This window comes from Ranitomeya imitator, chromosome 2 (genome assembly GCF_032444005.1).
Source record: "Ranitomeya imitator isolate aRanImi1 chromosome 2, aRanImi1.pri, whole genome shotgun sequence".
NCBI lineage: Eukaryota > Metazoa > Chordata > Amphibia > Anura > Dendrobatidae > Ranitomeya > Ranitomeya imitator.
Genome location: NC_091283.1, coordinates 178,617,918 through 178,640,878, shown reverse-complemented (window position 1 = coordinate 178,640,878; position 22,961 = coordinate 178,617,918). Strand labels below are relative to the sequence as shown.

The following is a 22,961-nucleotide window of genomic DNA, read 5'->3' as shown; positions in this document are numbered from 1 at the left end:
GATTCATTGCTTGAGAAAGGATTTGTTGCCATGCCACATCTCCTCTCAGAACCGGCAGCTCGTCCTGTGTGAGCGGTTACGTGGTACCGCCCATTACAGTGATGAATATGTGGCTCCACCTCCCATAGGGGTGGACCTCCATATTCATCACTGTAATGAGTGGTACCACGTGACCGCTCACACAAGACGAGCTGCCGATTCTGAGAGGAGGCATCGCGGGAGCTGGGTGAGTATTTCTCTGCAAGCGGGCGGGCGCAAGGGGGGTGGGAGGCGCTAGGTGACCCCCAAACTTTATTTTTAACAAAAAAAACTAAATTATTTTTCATCTCTTCTCTCCTGCGAGCGCTGCAGGGGACAAGAGATGAATGCCGCCTTCAGCACCACACGCTGGGGACAGCGCTTACTGTAGCGCTGTCTCTCCTGCACGGTCCGTGTGGTCCTCAGGAGGCACACGGGCGGCACACGGCTGCCGCACGTGTGCCACACTGATGTGCCACGTGAGCACACGGACACGGATAACTCCGGTACCGTTTTCTCCGGTACCGGAATTATCTGGACGTGTGAGACTGGCCTAACAAGTATTTGTGAAGTGTAAAGTAAATGATGAATGGTTTTCTAATTTTAAAAATGTCAATTATCAATACTTTGTCAGATCACCTTTCACTGCAATTACTGCTGCAAGCAGAGGCATAGCTAGGGTTTTGGTTCAGGGGGGGACAAAACTTTAGGAGTGATTATAACTGGGTGACACACCCTAATAGTGGAGGAGAACCTCAGCAGATGACCGCACTGATACTGAAGATAATCTCTCTATAAAGACCAACATAGATATTACAGCCATATGGTCAGAGGTAGATACCAGTCCTACAGAACATACTGTATAAGTAATCACAGTACAGTTATAGATGGTGAATTACCGCTGACGTTCTTCCTGATGGAATCGTTCACTTTTCCTGTGTTTTCCATCTGGCCCAGACCGACGTGACCACTTTTCCAGCTAGGACTCGTCTGCAGAGAATACAACAAAGACACATTTCACGTCTCATGTTTCTAGCACCGTCCCCATCTATCCCCAACATGCACAAAGCCCTCATCCTGCTGATACCCCAATACTGAGCCGCTGCTACCGTCTGTGTCCCCATTACTGCACCTGCTGTGTGGTTCTGTGTGACTCTAGATGGTAAAACAACTCTCTATAATATAGTAATGCTGGGTGCAAGTGCTCTAGAAAACAGTGCCCTCATTTGGCCCCCTTGAAAGTAATATTGCCCTGTGTGCCCCTTTGATAGTCACAGTGACCTGAGTTACCCTATAGCAATAAGTGCCCACTTTACATTTAATAATGTCCCATGTCTCCCCCCTGTGCAGCTCCCCAATACAGGTAGTCCTCGACTTACGACGTTGATCCGTTCTAACGTGGCGTCGTAAACCGAATTTCGACGTAAGTCGGACCATACGTTCATACAGTACTGTACCATAATAACAGTACAGTACTGCAAACACTTAGCCTATCCAAACACCTATCCTAACACAGTACCCTACATAATTAGGGTGTTATGGCATGCAGGAGACTCGTTTTCCTTGTGTAACCGGGTACAGTGTACAGTACTGGACTCTATTCTTCTGATGCTGCACGTAGTTGCATGTAGTTCGACTTACGACGCAAAACCACGCAAGTCAGAATGAGGCGTCGTATAAAGCGTCGTAACCACGAAACGATGTAACACAAGACCGTCATAACCCGAGGACTAACTGTACACAGTATGATTCTCTTTTATACATAGTATAATGCCCCCTCACTGTATAGTAACACCCACACAGTATACTGACCCCTTAGTAGCCTCCTGTTTGATGGCCCCTCACTGTAATCTCCACACTGTATGGTGGCCCCCTAGATAGCCTCCATATAGTACAATGCACCAGATAGTCCTCAATATAGTATAATGCACTCCCCATAGGCCTCCATATAGTATAATGCGCTCCCCATAGGCCTCTATAGTATAATGCACCCCATAGGCAGACTCTATATAGTACAATGCACCCCCATAGACCTCTATATATAGGTGCTTCTCAGAAAATTACAATATAATCAAAAAGTTGATTTATTTCAGCTCTTCAATACAAAATGTGAAACTCATATATTATATAGAGTCATTACAAACAGTGTGATGTATTTCAGGTGTTTATTTCTGTTAATGTTGAAGATTATGGCTTACAGCTGTCACGGCGCCACCTGCCTCCGCTCCTGCCGCCGTGCCTGCCGCTCTCTCTGCGCGCTGACATACTTACCCATCCCGGCGCGCTCCAGCGATATGCGCGTGCCTTCCGGTCTCTTCTCCTGACTCGCTGCTGGTCCCTGGCTCTCCTCGGGTGCTCGCCTCTCACTGTGCACGCGCACTTCCTCTCTCTGCTCTGCAGACGCTCCGTTCCTCCACTCTATGATTCTGGAGGATCTTGACCCGGAAGTTCTGCAGCACTCGGTCTATTTAAGGTAACTCCTTCCTCTGCTCCATGCCTGATTGTCATTTGTCCTCATTTGACCCAGGTCCCCCTGTACCTTGCTCTGTCCTGTGCGTTCGCCATACCTTGCTCTGTCCTGTGCGTCCGCCATACCTTGCTCTGTCCTGTGCGTCCACCATACCTTGCTCTGTCCTGTGTGTCCGCCATATCTTGCTCTGTCCTGTGCGTCCGCCATACCTTGCTCTGTCCTGTGCTTCCGCCATACCTTGCTCTGTCCTGTGCGTCCGTCATACCCCGCCTGTCCTGTGTTTCCGCCATACCCTGTCTGTCTTGTGTTTCCGCCATATCCAGTCTGTCCTGGGCCTCCGCCATATCCTGCCTGTTCTTAATCTCATTCATTGCCAATCTGTCCTGTATCTCCGTTACAGCCAGTTCTGCGTCTTTTCCGCTCCTACTTCCTGTCCCCGGGTATCATCTTCTGCGGTAATAGTCTCCCTCGGGCCTGCCCCTAAGGCTAGGGTCACATTGCGTTAGGGCAGTCCGTTTAGCGCATAGCGCTATGGACTGCGCTAACGCAATGTCCCAAAAGGGATCGCGTTAGCCGATCCCTCTAGCGCAGATCCCCAATCTGCACTAGCGAGGAATGGACCGTGAACGCTGCAAGCAGCGTTCACGGTCCGTCACTCAAATGACGGCACATCGCTAGCGCACGCCCAATGTGGGCGTGTGCTAGCGATGCATTCGCCATTACAGGCTATGGCGGCGTTAACAGACTACGTTACACCGCGTTATGCCGCGGTGTAACCTAGTCCGTTAAACGCGGTCACATAACGCAATGTGACCCTAGCCTAACACTCCCTGTATTGGGGGTGGTCCACCAGGCCAGCTCACCCTTGGGAGGTTCGTTGTCGTGGTTCTGCGGGTTCACTTTAGGAGTTCAAAAAGATCTGACAACAGCCAATGAAAACCCAAAAGTCATTATCTCAGTAAATTAGAATACGTTCTAACACCAGCTTGAAAAATGATTTTAATATCCGAAATGTTGGCCTACTGAAATGTATGTTCAGTAAATGCGCTCAATACTTGGCCGGGGCTCCTTTTGCATCAATTACTGCATCAATGCGGCGTGGCATGGAGGTGCTCAGCCTGTGGCACTCCTGAGGGGTTATGGAAGCCCAGGTTGCTTTGATAGCAGCCATCAGCTTGTCTGCATTGTTGGGTCTGGTGTCTCATCTTCCTCTTGACAATATTCTATAGATTCTCTATGGGGTTAAGGTCAGGCGAGTTTGCTGACAATCAAGCACAGTGATACTGTTGTTTGTAAACCAGGTATTGGTACTTTTGGCAGTGCGGACAGGTGTCAAGTCCTGCTGGAGGATGACATTTCCATCTCCAAAAAGCTTGTCCGCAGAGGGAAGCAAGAAGTGCTCTAAAATTTCCTGGTAGACGGCTGCGCTGATTTTGGTCTTGATAAAACACAGTGGACCTACACCAGCAGATGACATGGCTCCCCAAACCATCACTGATTGTGGAAACTTCACACTAGACCTCCAGCAGCTTAGATTGTGGCCTCTCCACTCTTCCTCCAGACTCTGGGACCTTGATTTCCAAATGAAATGCAAAATTTACTTTAATCTGAAAATAACACCTTGGACCACTGACAACAGTCCAGTTCTTTTTCTCCTTGGCCCAGGTAGGACGCTTCTGGCATTGTCTATTGATCATGAGTGGCTTGACACAAGGAATGTGACCCTTGTAGCCCATGTCCTGGATACATCTGTGTGTGGTGGCTCTTGAAGCAATGACTCCAGCAGCAGTCCTCTCCTTGTGAATCTCCCACAAATGTTTGAATGGCCTTTTCTTAACAAACCTTTCAAGGCTGCAGTTATCCTAGTTGCACTCCTCTTACACCTCTGTACAGTATAATGCACTCCCCAAAGCAGACTCTATATAGCATAATACACCCCCATAGACCGGTATATAGTATAATGCACTCTGCATAGCCAGACTCTGTTGTATAATGCATCCCACATAGGCAGACTATATAGCATAATGCACACCCCATAGGCAGGCTCTATATTGTATAATGCAGCTCATAAAAAATAAATCCAATACTCATTTCTTCCCCAGTAGCTACGCTACTGGCTGCAAGTCTCTTTGGGATATACAGTGGGTACAGAAAGTATTCAGACCCCTTTACATTTTTTACTCTTTGTTTCATTGCAGCCATTTGGTAAATTTAAAAAGTTCTTTTTTTCTCATTACTGTACACTCTGCACCCCATCTTGACTGAAAAAAAAAGAAATGTAGAAATTTTTGCAAATTTGAGAAAAAAGAAAAACTGAAATATCACATGGTCATAAGTATTCAGACCCTTTGCCCAGACACTCATATTTAAGTCACATGCTGTCCATTTCCTTGTGATCATTGAGATGGTTCCACTCCTCCATTGGAGTCCAGCTTTGTTTAATTAAACTGATAGGACTTGATTTGGAAAGGCGCACACCTGTCTATATAAGACCTCACAGCTCACAGTGCATGTCAGACCAAATGAGAATCATGAGGTCAAAGGAACTGGCCAAGGAGCTCAGAGACAGAATTGTGGCAAGGCACAGATCTGGCCAAGGTTACAACAGAATTTCTGCAGTACTCAAAGTTCCTAACAGCACAGTGGCCTCCATAATCCTTAAATGGAAGAAGTTTGGGACCACCACAAGTCTTCCTAGACCTGGCCGTCCAGCCAAACTGAGCAATCGTGGGAGAAGAGCCTTGGTGAGAGAGGTAAAGAAGAACCCCAAGATCACTGTGGCTGAGCTCCAGAGATGCAGTAGGGAGATGAGAGAAAGTTCCACAAAGTCACCTATCACTGCAGCCCTCCACCAGTCGGGCCTTTATGGCAGAGTGGCCTGACGGAAGCCTCTCTTCAGTGCAAGACATAGGAAAGCCCGCACAGAGATTGCTAAAAAACACATGAAGGACTCCCAGACTATGATAAATAAGATTCTCTGGTCTGATGAGACGAAGATAGACCTTTTTGGTGATAATTCTAGGCGGTATGTGTGGAGAACACCCGGCACTGCTCATCATCTGTCCAATACAATCCCAACAGTGAAACATGGAGGTGGCAGCATCATGCTATGGGGGTGTTATTCAGCTGCAGGGACAGGACGACTGGATGTCATTGTAGGAAACATGAATGCTGCCAAGTACAGAGAAATCCTGGACGAAAACCTCTTCCAGAGGGCTCTGGACCTCAGACTTCCAACAAGACATTGACCATAAGCACACAGCTTCAGAACAACTCTTGTGACCATTCTTGACTGGCCCAGCCAGAGCCCTGACCTAAACCCAATTGAGCATCTCTGGAGAGACCTGAAAATGGCTGTCCACCAACGTTCACCATCCAACCTGACGTTACTGGAGAGGATCTGCAAGGAAGAATGGCAGAGGATCCCCAAATCCAGGGGTGAAAAACTTGTTGCATCATTCCCAAGAAGACTCATGGCTGTACTAGCTCAAAAGGTGCTTCTACTCAATACTGAGCAAAGGGTCAGAATACTAAAGGCCATGTGATATTTCAGTTTTTCTTTTTTAATAAATTTGCAAAAATGTCTACATTTCTGTTTTCTTCAGTAAGATGGGGTGAACATTAATGAGAAAAAAATGAACTTTTTTGAATTTACTTAATGGCTGCAATGAAACAAAGAGTGAAAAATGTAAAGGGCTCTGAATACTTTCCGTATCCACTGTATTTCTATCAGCTTTTCACATCTAGAGGCTGAAATTGTTGCTTGTGCTCTCGCTCAGTGAAATAGAATGGAGACGTCTGTAAACAGCAATTGCCACAGATTCTCAATGGGATTTTGTTCTGGACACTGTCTGGGTCATTCATACACATGAATATGCTTTGATATAAACCCTCTATGGTGGCACTGGCAGAATGCTTAGGGTCCTTGTACTGCTGGAAGGTGAACCTATTTCCCAGTCTCAAGTCTTTTGCAGCCTCTGACTGGTTTTCCTCCAGACCTGTATTTAGCTCCATGCATCTTATTAACTCTGACTAGCATCTCTGACCCTGCTTCAGAAAAGCCTACACACAGTATGATGCTGCCACCACCATGTGAGATGGTGGGGATGATGTTTTCAAGGTGATGTATGTTGTTCGTTTTCCACAGCACATAGCATTTCGCATTTAGCCCAAAAGGTTCTACTTTGGTCTCATCTGACCACAACACCTTCTTCCATATCCTTGCTGTGCCCCTATATGACTTTTTTCAACCTGAATATGTGTGGTCTTATGGTTTGCTTTCAAAAGTGACTTACTTCTTGCTGCTCTTCCATAAAGGCCAGATTTGTGGAATGCACAATTAATAGTTGTCCTGTAGACAGATTTTCCCACCTGGGCTGTGGATCTCTGCATCTCCTGCAGAGTGACCATGGGCCTCTTGGCTGCTTCTCTAATTAGTGCTCTCCCTGCTTGGGATGTCAGTTTAGGTGGACGGCCATGTCTTGGCAGGTTTGCAGTTGTGCCTTACTCCTTCCATTTTTGGATGATGGATTGAACAGTGCTCTGTGACATGTTCAGAGCTTGAGCTATTTTCTATAACCTAACCCTGCTTTACTCTTCTCCACCACTTTATCCCTGACCTGTCTGGTGTGCTCCTTGGTTTTAATGACCCTGTTTGATCCCTAATGTTCTCACAAACCTTCACAGAACTGCTGAAGTTATACAGAGGATAAATTACACACAGGCGGACACAATTTATGTGACTTATGTTGGCGATTGGTCATTCAGGATTTTTTTTTGAGGTATCAGACTACAGTAGGATGAATACAGATACACGTGACAATTTTTATATTTATATTTTTAAAATAAATAGAAATCAGTGTGTCATTACTTTTCCTCTTCACAGATGCTTGCTACTTTGTGTTTGTACATCTCATATAAAATCACAATAAAAACATTTAAATTTGTGGGTGTAACGTGAAAAAATGTGGAAAATTTCATGGGGTATGAATACTTTTTCAAGGCACTGTATGTATGTATGTGTGTGTGTGTAAATGGGGATCCTCACCAGCACAGAGTATTTCAGCAGATGAGTTAGCAGATTTTATAGCAGCCGGTGATGGGAATTGATACAAACAACTCACAATCTGAAACATAAATAGTGAAACAAGTGTATTCTCTGACAGCAGCACAGAGTATTTCAGATAAGTGCCTAATGGCACTTATCAGAACCTCGCACTCCCGTCTCCAAGACTTTACACGTGCTGCGCCGATTCTTTGGAATGCACTACCTAGGATAATACGATTAATCCCCAATCCCCACAGTTTTAAGCGTGCCCTAAAAACTCATTTGTTCAGACTGGCCTACCGCCTCAATGCATTAACCTAACGATCCCTGTGTGGCCTATATTAAAAAAAAAAAAAAAAAATTAATTAACTGGTTCATGCAGCTTTACATGAACACCCAAGCCTTACACTATGGCTGGTCCGAATAACTATAGCAATTGTTACCATCCACCTCTCGTGTCTCCCCTTTTCCTCATAGTTTGTAAGCTTGCGAGCAGGGCCCTCACTCCTCTTGATATCTGTTTTGAACTGTATTTCTGTTATGCTGTAATGTCTATTGTATGTACAAGTCCCCTCTATAATTTGTAAAGCGCTGCGGAATATGTTGGCGCTATATAAATAAAAATTATTATTATTATAATGGGACATAATGTGAATTCTGTATGGGACACAGCTGTGATTTTCTGCGCTCTGATGAGACGGTGCAGCAGCTGCTCCTGTGTGAGATTTTGCCTACGCCGGTGCTTGGGCTTCTCCGCTCCAGGGCAATTTGCCTTGTATGTTCCTGACTTGTGTACATTGGCTCAGTCTTTAAGGAAAGAGCGATATTTAGAGACTTATTTTCCAGATTGAAATTTGCAGTAGGCAAACAAATTAATTTGTTTAAGAATGTAAAAGACGACTGAGAAGAAGAACCGACCGAAAACACTGAGCGCCATTGTTCCTACCTATCTGGAAGGCGAAATGAAGCAGAATCTGCAAACAATCGTATTTACAAAGGGATCGTCGCTCTCTGATGTATTTTACTCCATTCTCCATGAAATAACAGTGCCGGAGCATCCTTTATTACAGTTATATGTTATTCCTCTGTTGTTCCTCCTGGAAGTTTTGGCATAAATTGTGCTACAAGTGGGGGGCGTGTCTCGACACAGGCTGACGCCGTCCAATCAGTGGCCGCGGTGTCACTGTGGAGACACACCTATTTGACAAGAATGGTTATCAACGCAGTGTTCCATTTCCAGGAGGAATTACTGAGGAAGGGCAAAAGATAGATCGATCTGATATTATCTTGTATCTTTTCTCCAGGAGGCCGGGGGACATCACACTTTACTGTGTGGGCACAGAACTTCAGCATTAATGAACTTTCCTGATGGGATCTTTGAAGATCTGATGAAGGTGTCACTCCTAGTGATGGGGGACACTGGCGCTCATTACTGGCCAGCGCCTGGAGGAGACGCTCTGCCTTCCAGGTATGTGCGCCTTGTGGGTCACCACTGATAGCACCACCCAAGTCCAGTATCGGGTATTACATTCAAACACATGCGATTGAGCTGCAATACCAGACACAACCCATGGACGTGGGTGGCGCTATTTATGAACAATAATAAAATCATTTTTGTCTATTTGATTAATCCTGGAGATGCCCACTAATTTTTCTTTCATCAGATGATCTGAGGAGAGCTGACTTCCCATAACTGGAGAACAGGATGGAGGAGATGTTGTTCGGACCAGTCTCCAGCTGATATTTCTGACGTGTGCTCTGTGTTGTGTGCTTTCTTTTTCTCTTTTGCACCTCAATTATAATCGTTGTTTAGACTCTCATTTAAAGGGGTTGTGCAAGAATGGAAAAACGTGTCTGCTTTCTTACAAGAGCAGTGCCATCCCTGACTACTGGTTGTGCCTGGTATTGCCATTCAGCCTCGTTGAAGGCTAGATGCAGTAACAGACATAACACATGGACAGTTGTGGTCTTCTAATTGTAATTGATTTTATGTTTGCGTTTGTTACAATATTTATTTCTTGTGTTTTGTACATTTTTGTATTTTAATAAACACATTTTTTGAATTTTTCTCGTTGATTTGTAATGAGAACGTCACATTCGTTGTGACAAGAAGAAACACATCACAATATTGTTATGTAACACTAGATTGTGGCCCGATTCTAACGCATCGGGTATTCTAGAATATGCATGTTCCCGTAGTATATGGACAATGATGATTCCAGAATACGCGGCAGACTGTGCCCGTCGCTGACTGGTCGAGGCAACCTTTATGACATCATCGTCGCCATGGCAACCATTATGACATCTACGTCGATCAGGGGCGGATTATCAGAGGGTCAATATGGGCGGTAGCCCAGGGCCCAGTGGTCTTGGGGGGCCCTGGGCTACCGCACAGATTGACCCTCTGATAATCCGCCGGCATTTATGTGCCCCCGCCGTACCCGGTGGGCAGAGAGAGGGGGCCCGCATCAAGCCCCTTCTCATCTGCTCACCGGGCCCCTTCCGATGCTGCGGCGGTTTCCTATTGATGTGCGGGCGCGCGCCCGCACGTCAATAGTTAACATCAGCCGCCAGCCAATTGGAGGCTGGCGGCTGATGTCGGCCGCAGGCGCACACGTCGCCGGCGTCTGACGTCATTGTCAGTCGCCGGCGAGTGTGCTCTGTTGGAGGGAGCTCATCGCTGGAGCGCGGACAGGTGAGGAGACTTTGTTTTTTTTTTTTTTGTTTTTTTTTTTATAACGGTGGACACACTGAGGGCAATGCTGGAGGACACTGGGGCAGATTGCTGGAGGACACTGGGGCAATGCTGGAGGACACTGGGGCAATGCTGGAGGACACTAGGGCAGATGGCTGGAGGACACTGGGGCAGATGGCTGGAGGACACTGGGGCAGATGGCTGGAGGACACTGGGGCAATGCTGGAGGACACTGGGGCAATGCTGGAGGACACTGGGGCAATGCTGGAGGACACTGGGGCAGATGGCTGGAGGACACTGGGGCAGATTGCTGGAGGACACTAGGGCAGATGGCTGGAGGACACTGGGGCAGATGGCTGGAGGACACTGGGGCAGATGGCTGGAGGACACTGGGGCAATGCTGGAGGACACTGGGGCAATGCTGGAGGACACTGGGGCAATGCTGGAGGACACTGGGGCAGATGGCTGGAGGACACTGGGGCAATGCTGGAGGACACTGGGGCAGATGGCTGGAGGACACTGGGGCAATGCTGGAGGACACTGGGGCAATGCTGGAGGACACTGGGACAATGCTGGAGGACACTGGGGCAGATTGCTGGAGGACACTGGGGCAGATTGCTGGAGGACACTGGGGCAGATTGCTGGAGGACACTGGGGCAGATTGCTGGAGGACACTGGGGCAATGCTGGAGGACACTGGGGCAGATTGCTGGAGGACACTGGGGCAATGCTGGAGGACACTGGGGCAATTTTGGAGGACACTGAGGGCAATGCTGGAGGACACTGGGGCAGATTGCTGGAGGACACTGGGGCAGATTGCTGGAGGACACTGGGGCAATGCTGGAGGACACTGGGGCAATGCTGGAGGACACTAGGGCAGATGGCTGGAGGACACTGGGGCAGATGGCTGGAGGACACTGGGGCAGATGGCTGGAGGACACTGGGGCAATGCTGGAGGACACTGGGGCAATGCTGGAGGACACTGGGGCAGATGGCTGGAGGACACTGGGGCAATGCTGGAGGACACTGGGGCAGATGGCTGGAGGACACTGGGGCAATGCTGGAGGACACTGGGGCAATGCTGGAGGACACTGGGGCAATGCTGGAGGACACTGGGGCAGATTGCTGGAGGACACTGGGACAGATTGCTGGAGGACACTGGGGCAGATTGCTGGAGGACACTGGGGCAGATTGCTGGAGGACACTGGGGCAATGCTGGAGGACACTGGGGCAATTTTGGAGGACACTGAGGGCAATGCTGGAGGACACTGGGGCAGATTGCTGGAGGACACTGGGGCAGATTGCTGGAGGACACTGGGGCAATGCTGGAGGACACTGGGGCAATGCTGGAGGACACTGGGGCAGATGGCTGGAGGACACTGGGGCAGATGGCTGGAGGACACTGGGGCAGATGGCTGGAGGACACTGGGGCAGATGGCTGGAGGACACTGGGGCAATGCTGGAGGACACTGGGGCAGATGGCTGGAGGACACTGGGGCAGATGGCTGGAGGACACTGGGGCAGATGGCTGGAGGACACTGGGGCAGATGGCTGGAGGACACTGGGGCAGATGGCTGGAGGACACTGGGGCAGATGGCTGGAGGACACTGGGGCAATGCTGGAGGACACTGGGGCAATGCTGGAGGAAACAGGCAGATTGCTGGAGACACTGGGGCAATGCTGGTGGACACTGGGGCAGATTGCTGGAGGACACTGGGGCAGATTGCTGGAGGACACTGGGGCAATGCTGGAGGACACTGGGGCAGATTGCTGGAGGACACTGGGGCAGATTGCTGGAGGACACTGGGGCAATGCTGGAGGACACTGGGGCAATGCTGGAGGACACTAGGGCAGATGGCTGGAGGACACTGGGGCAGATGGCTGGAGGACACTGGGGCAGATGGCTGGAGGACACTGGGGCAATGCTGGAGGACACTGGGGCAATGCTGGAGGACACTGGGGCAATGCTGGAGGACACTGGGGCAGATGGCTGGAGGACACTGGGGCAGATTGCTGGAGGACACTAGGGCAGATGGCTGGAGGACACTGGGGCAGATGGCTGGAGGACACTGGGGCAGATGGCTGGAGGACACTGGGGCAATGCTGGAGGACACTGGGGCAATGCTGGAGGACACTGGGGCAATGCTGGAGGACACTGGGGCAGATGGCTGGAGGACACTGGGGCAATGCTGGAGGACACTGGGGCAGATGGCTAGAGGACACTGGGGCAATGCTGGAGGACACTGGGGCAATGCTGGAGGACACTGGGACAATGCTGGAGGACACTGGGGCAGATTGCTGGAGGACACTGGGGCAGATTGCTGGAGGACACTGGGGCAGATTGCTGGAGGACACTGGGGCAGATTGCTGGAGGACACTGGGGCAATGCTGGAGGACACTGGGGCAGATTGCTGGAGGACACTGGGGCAATGCTGGAGGACACTGGGGCAATTTTGGAGGACACTGAGGGCAATGCTGGAGGACACTGGGGCAGATTGCTGGAGGACACTGGGGCAGATTGCTGGAGGACACTGGGGCAATGCTGGAGGACACTGGGGCAATGCTGGAGGACACTAGGGCAGATGGCTGGAGGACACTGGGGCAGATGGCTGGAGGACACTGGGGCAGATGGCTGGAGGACACTGGGGCAATGCTGGAGGACACTGGGGCAATGCTGGAGGACACTGGGGCAGATGGCTGGAGGACACTGGGGCAATGCTGGAGGACACTGGGGCAGATGGCTGGAGGACACTGGGGCAATGCTGGAGGACACTGGGGCAATGCTGGAGGACACTGGGGCAATGCTGGAGGACACTGGGGCAGATTGCTGGAGGACACTGGGGCAGATTGCTGGAGGACACTGGGGCAGATTGCTGGAGGACACTGGGGCAGATTGCTGGAGGACACTGGGGCAATGCTGGAGGACACTGGGGCAATTTTGGAGGACACTGAGGGCAATGCTGGAGGACACTGGGGCAGATTGCTGGAGGACACTGGGGCAGATTGCTGGAGGACACTGGGGCAATGCTGGAGGACACTGGGGCAATGCTGGAGGACACTGGGGCAGATGGCTGGAGGACACTGGGGCAGATGGCTGGAGGACACTGGGGCAGATGGCTGGAGGACACTGGGGCAGATGGCTGGAGGACACTGGGGCAATGCTGGAGGACACTGGGGCAGATGGCTGGAGGACACTGGGGCAGATTGCTGGAGGACACTGGGGCAGATTGCTGGAGGACACTGGGGCAGATTGCTGGAGGACACTGGGGCAGATGGCTGGAGGACACTGGGGCAGATGGCTGGAGGACACTGGGGCAGATGGCTGGAGGACACTGGGGCAGATGGCTGGAGGACACTGGGGCAGATGGCTGGAGGACACTGGGGCAATGCTGGAGGACACTGGGGCAATGCTGGAGGAAACAGGCAGATTGCTGGAGACACTGGGGCAATGCTGGTGGACACTGGGGCAGATTGCTGGAGGACACTGGGGCAGATTGCTGGAGGACACTGGGGCAATGCTGGAGGACACTGGGGCAGATTGCTGGAGGACACTGGGGCAGATTGCTGGAGGACACTGGGGCAATGCTGGAGGACACTGGGGCAATGCTGGAGGACACTGGGGCAGATTGCTGGAGGACACTGGGGCAGATTGGAGGACACTGGGGCAGATTGCTGGAGGACACTGGGGCAGATTGCTGGAGGACACTGGGGCAATGCTGGAGGACACTGGGGCAATTTTGGAGGACACTGGGGCAATGCTGGAGGACACTGAGGCAGATTGCTGGAGGACACTGAGGCAGATTGCTGGAGGACACTGGGGCAGATTGCTGGAGACACTGGGGCAGATTGCTGGAGACACTGGGGCAGATTGCTGGAGACACTGGGGCAGATTGCCGGAGACACTGGGGCAGATTGCCGGAGACACTGGGGCAATGCTGGAGACACTGGGGGAAATGCTGGACATACTGGGGGAAATGCTGGACATACTGGGGCAGATTGCTGGACACACTGGTGGTAATATTCTGGACACACTGGGGGCAATGCTGGACGCACAGGGGCAGATTGCTGGACACACTGTCTGGGGGCAATATGCTGGACACACTGGGGCAATATGCTGGACATACTGGGGCAGATTGCTGGACACACTGTCTGGGGGCAATGCTGGACACACTGGGGGCAATATGCTGGAGACACTGGGGCAGATTGCTGGACACTGTGGCAATATGCTGGACATACTGGGGCAGATTGCTGGACACACTGGGGGCAGGACTGGAGGCATGGGCAGAATGTAGACACGGGGCATGATTGGAGACACGGGGCAGAATGAAAGACATGGGACAGGATTGGATCATGGGGCAGGATGGATACGATGGAGACAGATGGGGCAGGATGGGGAGATCATATGGGGTAGAATGGATACTCATGAGGGCAGGATGCGAGAACATATGGCTGGAGCCAGGAATGAGACACACGGGGCCAGGATGTGGAATATTATTACCATAGGGGCTAATTAAGGGATATTATTACTGCAGTGATGTATTTATTTTATTTTTTGAGTATACTGTTTTATATGGGGGTCAGTCCTGTTACTGTGCAGAGTGACACTATATCGCCTTTTTTTCTTCATGTGGTGTAATGTAGAAGTTGTGAAAAATTAAGTAATGTGTTCTGCAAGCGGAGCTCGAGATAACTGTGTTATTTCCTGCAGAAACGAGTCCTGGCTGGAAGAAATGATGGCGGTCTGTGCTGGATGAAAGATGAAGGACTTCACCTAGAGACGTCACTGGGGAGTCAGTGTTACCTATACACTGACACTATACACTGTATACTATATAGAGGTCCTGTGTATAATACCACCAGTGATCTCTGTATTACCTCTACACAGACACTGCATACTAAGTACAGATCTCCTGTGAATACTGGCACTTATGGTGATAGTATTGTGTTGTTGTTTTTTACTGATCAGTATTGTAGTATTCAGTCACTATGTGGTGGTAATATGTGGTCTGGAAATGGTGTTGTGGTATTTGTCCCTTGTATGTGATATTTGGTCACCAAGTGGTGGTAATATGTGGTCTTGACATGGTGCGGTGGTATTTGTTCCTTGTATGTGATATTATTCGATCACTGTGGTTGTAATTTGTGGTCTGGTCATGGTGCGGTGGTATTTGTTCCTTGTATGTGATATTATTCGATCACTGTGGTTGTAATTTGTGGTCTGGTCATGGTGCGGTGGTATTTGTTCCTTGTATGTGATATTATTGGTCAAAATATACCTAAATTGTATTGCAGATTCTAACAAATATTTAATAGGTTACAGTAGAGTAGGGCCCGGCCATTTTTCTGGAATAATCTGGTTCGGGTATATCATGACCCCCGTCACATGACCCCCGTCACATGACCCCCGTCACATGACCGGGGGGGGCCCACAGTGTCTGAACAGCCCGGGGCCCTGGCTACCCTTAATCCACCCCTGACGTCGATACTGTGCCCGTCGCTGATTGGTCGAGGCGAATTCGCGGCAGACTGTGCCAGTCACTGATTGGTCGAGGCAACCTTTATGACATCATCGTCGCCATGCTGTGCCCGTCGCTGATTGGTCGAGGCCTGGCGGCCTCGACCAATCAGAGACGCGGGATTTCCAGGACAGACAGACAGACAGACGGAAAAACCCTTAGACAATTATATATATAGACTAGATTGTGGCCCGATTCTAACGCATCGGGTATTCTAGAATATGCATGTCCCCGTAGTATATGGACAATGATGATTCCAGAATTCGCGGCAGACTGTGCCCGTCGCTGATTGGTCGAGGCAACCTTTATGACATCATCGTCGCCATGGCAACCATTATGACATCTACGTCGATACTGTGCCAGTCGCTGAATCAGAGACGCGGGATGTCTACGTCCTTTATGACATCGTCGCTGTGCCCGTTGCTGATTGGTCGAGGCCTGGCGGCCTCGACCAATCAGAGACGCGGGATTTCTACGTCGATGCTGAGCCAGTCGCTGATTGATCAGAGAGCCGGGATTTCCAGGACAGACAGACAGACGGAAAACCCCTTAGACAATTATATATATAGAAGATGAATGGCAAAAAAATACTACATCCATGATTATTTACAGCAATGCTGTTACCTGGGTGCTCCATGGGGGGCGCTGTCACCAGGAGCATCAAAACTTCAGTTTTTGGGTTTCTGGTGGGAAAGGGTCGGGGTATTTATTTTTTGCAAAAATGGAAAGGTCCATAAAATAGTCTAGAATGACACCCTGCTGGACGCCGGGGGCCTGATGGCAAGTCCCTGACGGAAACCCACTGGACTCCGGGGACCCTGACGGCAACCAGCTGGACTCCGGGGACCCTGAAGGCAACCAGATGGACTCCGGGGACCCTGAAGGCAACCAGATGGACTCCGGGGACCCTGACGGCAACCAGATGGACTCCGGGGACCCTGATGGCAACCCACTGGACTCCGGGGACCCTGAAGGTAACCAGATGGACTCCGGGGACCCTGAAGGCAACCAGATGGACTCCGGGGACCCTGACAGCAACCCACTGGACTCCGGGGACACTGACGGCAACCCGCTGGACTCAGGGGACCCTGAAGGTAACCAGATGGACTCCGGGGACCCTGAAGGCAACCAGATGGACTCTGGGGACTCTGAAGGCAACCAGATGGACTCCGGGGACCCTGACGGCAACCCGCTGGACTCCGGGGACCCTGACGGCAACCCACTGGACTCCGGGGACCCTGAAGGTAACCAGATGGACTCCGGGGATCCTGAAGGCAACCAGATGGACTCCGGGGACGCTGACAGCAACCCACTGGACTCCGGGGACACTGACGGCAACCCGCTGGACTCCGGGGACCCTGAAGGTAACCAGATGGACTCCGGGGACCCTGACGGCAACTGTTATGAACAGGTGATTCAGAACCACAATGGACCTAGTGGTTAAGAGCACACAAAGTGACCTGATAGTTACTAACATAGGACGAGCTCTGAGACGTGGGAACTCTGCTGACCGCAATCCCTAATCCTATCATACCACACTAGAGGTAGCCGTGGATTGCGCCTAACGCTCCCTATGCAACTCGGCACAGCCTGAGAAACTAGCTAGCCCTGAAGACAGAAAAATAAGCCTACCTTGCCTCAGAGAAATTCCCCAAAGGAAAAGGCAGCCCCCCACATATAATGACTGTGAGTTAAGATGAAAATACAAACACAGAGATGAAATAGATTTTAGCAAAGTGAGGCCCGACTTACTGAATAGACCGAGGATAGGAAAGATAGCTTTGCGGTCAACACAAAAACCTACAAACAACCACGCAGAGGGGGCAAAAAGACCCTCCGCACCGACTAACTGTACGGAGGTGCTCCCTCTGCGTCTCAGAGCTTCCAGCAAGCAAGAAAAACCAATATAGCAAGCTGGACAGAAAATATAGGAAACAAAAGTAACACACAAACAAAACTTAGCTTATGCAGGGCAGACAGGCCACAAGAACGATCCAGGAGAAAGCAAGACCAATACTGGAACATTGACTGGAGGCCAGGAACAAAGAACTAGGTGGAGTTAAATAGAGCAGCACCTAACGACTTAACCTCGTCACTTGAGGAAGGAAACTCAGAAACCGCAGCCCCACTCAGATCTACCAGAGGAAGCTCATAGACAGAACCAGCCGAAGTACCACTCATGACCACAGGAGGGAGCTTGACCACAGAATTCACAACAGTACCCCCCCCTTGAGGAGGGGTCACCGAACCCTCAGCAGAGCCCCCAGGCCGACCAGGATGAGCCAAATGAAAGGCACGAACCAGATCGGCAGCATGAACATCAGAGGCAAAGACCCAGGAATTATCTTCCTGACCATAACCCTTCCACTTAACCAGGTACTGGAGTTTCCGTCTCGAAATACGAGAATCCAAAATCTTCTCCACTATATACTCCAACTCCCCCTCAACCAAAACCGGGGCAGGAGGATCAACGGATGGAACCACAGGTGCCACGTATCTCCGCAACAATGACCTATGGAATACGTTATGGATGGAAAAAGAAGCTGGAAGGGTCAAACGAAAAGACACAGGATTAAGAACCTCAGAAATCCTATACGGACCAATGAAACGAGGCTTAAACTTAGGAGAGGAAACTTTCATAGGAATATAACGAGATGACAACCAAACCAAATCCCCAACACGAAGTCGGGGACCCACACAGCGCCTGCGGTTAGCAAAACGTTGAGCCTTCTCCTGAGACAATGCCAAATTGTCCACCACATGAGTCCAAATCTGCTGCAACCTATCCACCACAGTATCCACACCAGGACAGTCAGAAGACTCAACCTGCCCTGAAGAGAAACGAGGATGGAAACCAGAATTGCAGAAAAACGGCGAAACCAAAGTAGCCGAGCTGGCCCGATTATTAAGGGCGAACTCAGCCAAAGGCAAAAAGGACACCCAATCATCCTGATCGGCAGAAACAAAACATCTCAGATATGTTTCCAAGGTCTGATTGGTTCGTTCAGTCTGGCCATTTGAGGATGGAAAGCCGAGGAAAAAGACAAATCAATGCCCATCCTAACACAAAAGGCTCGACAAAACCTCGAAACAAACTGGGAACCTCTGTCAGAAACGATGTTCTCCGGAATGCCATGTAAACGAACCACATGCTGGAAGAACAATGGCACCAAATCAGAGGAGGAAGGCAATTTAGACAAGGGTACCAAATGGACCATCTTAGAGAAGCGATCACAAACAACCCAAATGACATGACCGACCATTTTTGAGAGATGGGGAGATCCGAAATAAAATCCATAGAGATATGTGTCCAGGGCCTCTTCGGGACTGGCAAGGGCAAAAGCAACCCACTGGCACGAGAACAGCAGGGCTTAGCCCGAGCACAAAACCCACAGGACTGCACAAACGAACGCACATCCCGCGACAGAGACAGCCACCAAAAGGATCTAGCCACCAAATCTCTGGTACGAAAGATTCCAGGATGACCAGCCAACACCGAACAATGAACCTCGGAGATAACTCTACTCGTCCATTTATCAGGGACAAACAGTTTCTCCGCTGGGCAACGATCAGGTCTATTAGCCTGAAATTTTTGCAGCACCCGCCGCAAATCAGGGGAGATGGCAGACAAAATTACCCCCTCTTTGAGAATACCCGCCGGCTCAGACAAACCCGGAGAGTCGGCCACAAAACTCCTAGACAGGGCATCCGCCTTCACATTTTTAGAGCCCGGAAGGTACGAAACCACAAAGTCAAAACGGGAGAAAAACAGCGACCAACGAGCCTGTCTAGGATTCAACCGTTTGGCAGACTCGAGATAAGTCAAGTTCTTGTGATCAGTCAAGACCACCACGCGATGCTTAGCTCCTTCAAGCCAATGACGCCACTCCTCGAATGCCCACTTCATGGCCAGCAACTCTCGATTGCCAACATCATAATTACGCTCAGCAGGCGAAAACTTCCTGGAAAAGAAGGCGCATGGTTTCATCACCGAGCCATCAGAACTTCTTTGCGACAAAACATCCCCTGCTCCAATCTCAGAAGCATCAACCTCGACCTGGAACGGGAGCGAAACATCTGGTTGGCACAACACAGGGGCAGAAGAAAAACGACGCTTCAACTCTTGAAAAGCTTCCACAGCAGCAGAAGACCAATTGACCACATCAGCACCCTTCTTGGTTAACTCAGTCAACGGTTTAGCAATACTAGAAAAATTATTGATGAAGCGACGATAAAAATTAGCAAAGCCCAGGAACTTTTGCAGACTCTTCAGAGATGTCGGCTGAGTCCAATCATAAATGGCCTGAACTTTAACAGGGTCCATCTCGATAGTAGAAGGGGAAAAAATGAACCCCAAAAATGAAACCTTCTGAACACCAAAGAGACACTTTGACCCCTTCACAAACAAAGAATTCGTACGCAGAACCTGGAACACCATTCTGACCTGCTTCACGTGAGACTCCCAATCATCCGAAAAGACCAAAATATCATCCAAGTAAACAATCAGGAATTTATCCAGGTACTCTCGGAAGATGTCATGCATAAAGGACTGAAACACTGATGGAGCATTAGAAAGCCCGAATGGCATAACCAGGTACTCAAAATGGCCCTCGGGCGTATTAAATGCTGTTTTCCATTCATCGCCCTGTTTAATACGCACAAGATTATACGCACCACGAAGATCTATCTTGGTGAACCAACTAGCCCCCTTAATCCGAGCAAACAAATCAGACAGCAGCGGCAAGGGGTACTGAAATTTGACCGTGATTTTATTTAGAAGGCGGTAATCAATACAAGGTCTCAGCGAACCATCCTTCTTGGCCACAGAAAAGAACCCTGCTCCCAATGGCGACGACGACGGGCGAATATGACCCTTCTCCAAGGATTCCTTTACGTAACTCCGCATAGCGGCGTGCTCAGGCACAGACAAATTAAACAGTCGACCCTTAGGAAACTTACTACCAGGAATCAAATCGATAGCACAATCCCTATGCGGAGGTAGGGCACTGGACTTGGGCTCATCAAATACATCCCGGTAATCTGACAAGAACTCTGGGACCTCAGAAGGGGTGGATGATGAAATAGACAGAAAAGGAACATCACCATGTACCCCCTGACAACCCCCGCTGGACACAGACATTGATTTCCAATCCAATACTGGGTTATGGACTTGTAGCCATGGCAACCCCAACACGACCACATCATGCAGATTATGCAACACCAAAAAGCGAATATCCTCCTGATGCGCAGGAGCCATGCACATGGTCAGCTGGGTCCAGTACTGAGGCTTATTCTTGGCCAAAGGCGTAGCATCAATTCCTCTCAATGGAATAGGATACTGCAAGGGCTCCAAGAAAAACCCACAGCGCCTAGCATACTCCAAGTCCATCAAATTCAGGGCAGCGCCTGAATCCACAAATGCCATGACAGAATAGGATGACAAAGAGCAGATCAAAGTAACGGACAAAAGAAATTTCGACTGTACCGTACCAATGGTGGCAGACCTAGCGAACCGCTTAGTGCGCTTAGGACAATCGGAGATAGCATGAGTGGAATCACCACAGTAAAAACACAGCCCATTCCGACGTCTGTGTTCTTGCCGTTCAGCTCTGGTCAAAGTCCTATCGCACTGCATAGGCTCAGGTCCATGCTCAGATAATACCGCCAAATGGTGCACAGTTTTACGCTCACGCAAGCGTCGACCGATCTGAATGGCCAAAGACATAGACTCATTCAGACCAGCAGGCATAGGAAATCCCACCATGACATCCTTAAGGGCTTCAGAGAGACCTTTTCTGAAAATAGCTGCGAGCGCACCTTCATTCCACTGAGTGAGTACGGACCACTTTCTAAATTTCTGACAATATACCTCTATTTCATCCTGACCCTGACACAGAGCCAGCAAATTCTTCTCTGCCTGATCCACAGAATTAGGCTCATCGTACAGCAATCCGAGCGCCAGGAAAAATGCATCGATATTACTTAATGCAGGATCTCCTGACGCAAGAGAAAATGCCCAGTCCTGAGGGTCGCCACGCAAAAAAGAAATAACGATGCTAACTTGTTGAACTGGGTCACCAGAGGAGCGAGGTTTCAAAGCCAGAAATAGTTTACAATTATTTTTAAAACTCAGAAATTTAGTTCTATCTCCAAAAAACAAATCAGGAATAGGAATTCTCAGTTCTAACATAGAATTCTGAACCACAAAGTCTTGAATACTTTGTACTCTTGCCGTGAGCTGATCCACACATGAAGACAGACCTTTAATGTCCATTGCTACACCTGTGTCCTGAACCACCCAAATGTCTAGGGGAAAAAAAAGGCAAAACACAGTGCAAAGAAAAAAAAATGGTCTCAGAACTTCTTTTTTCCCTCTATTGTGAATCTTTAGTACTTTGGGCCTCCAGTACTGTTGTGAAAGGTAATTCAGTACCACAATGGACATAGAGGTCAGCGCACATACAGTGACCTGGCAATAACCCAAAAAACAAGAACGAGCTCTGAGACGTGGGAACTCTGTTGACCGCAATCCCTAATCCTCTCCAACCACACTAAAGGCAGCCGTGGATTGCGCCTAACGCTCCCTATGCAACTCGGCACGGCCTGAGAAACTAGCTAGCCTGAAGATAGAAAATAAGCCTACCTTGCCTCAGAGAAATCCCCCAAAGGAAAAGGCAGCCCCCACATATAATGACTGTGAGTTAAGATGAAAAGACAAACGTAGAGATGAAATAGATTTAGCAAAGTGAGGCCCAACTTTCTGAACAGAGCGAGGATAGGAAAGGTAACTTTGCGGTCAACACAAAACCCTACAAAAACCACGCAAAGAGGGCAAAAAGACCCTCCGTACCAAACTAACGGCACGGAGGTACACCCTCTGCGTCCCAGAGCTTCCAGCAAGCAGAAAAAAACAAATTGACAAGCTGGACAGAAAAAAACAGCAAACAAATAGCAAAGAGGAACTTAGCTATGCTGACGGCAACCCGCTGGACTCTGGGAGCCCTGACGGCAACCCACTGGACTAAGGAACCCCTGGATAGTTGGGAATATAGCACTAAACCAATGGCCTCCAGGGACAGAGGCCTTAGATACCATATTGGAGAACTCTGGGTTCACAGTCTGTATGATCTCTGTATATATTGTCCCTTCTGTCATCATTTTGGAATCTTCTGACCATTGCAGTACATAATCGCTGCCCCCTCCATAGAGGCCCCAA

General features: G+C 49.6%; 2 protein-coding genes across 2 annotated transcripts in view; both read left to right on the top strand.

The window, feature by feature from the left end:
- CCDC187 (coiled-coil domain containing 187) overlaps nt 1–9,598 on the top strand; it is a 135,048-nt gene extending 125,450 nt beyond the window's left edge. The window contains exons 28-29 of the mRNA XM_069754538.1: nt 8,840–9,003; nt 9,200–9,598. Coding sequence (XP_069610639.1) covers nt 8,840–9,003; nt 9,200–9,203 — 168 coding nt within the window. The 3' untranslated portion in view covers nt 9,204–9,598. The remainder of the gene's footprint in view (nt 1–8,839; nt 9,004–9,199) is intronic.
- Nucleotides 9,599–16,607: 7,009 nt separating this feature from the next.
- LOC138666310 (chloride intracellular channel protein 6-like) lies at nt 16,608–17,189 on the top strand. Its single transcript, XM_069754537.1, has one exon. The coding sequence runs from the start codon at nt 16,608–16,610 to the stop codon at nt 17,187–17,189; it is 582 nt and encodes a 193-aa protein (XP_069610638.1).
- The last annotated feature ends 5,772 nt before the right edge of the window (nt 17,190–22,961 follow it).

Coding starts and splice junctions, on each gene's coding strand:
- LOC138666310 (XM_069754537.1), top strand. CDS start 16,608: ATGGACTCCGGGGACCCTGAAGGCAACCAGATGGACTCCGGGGACCCT.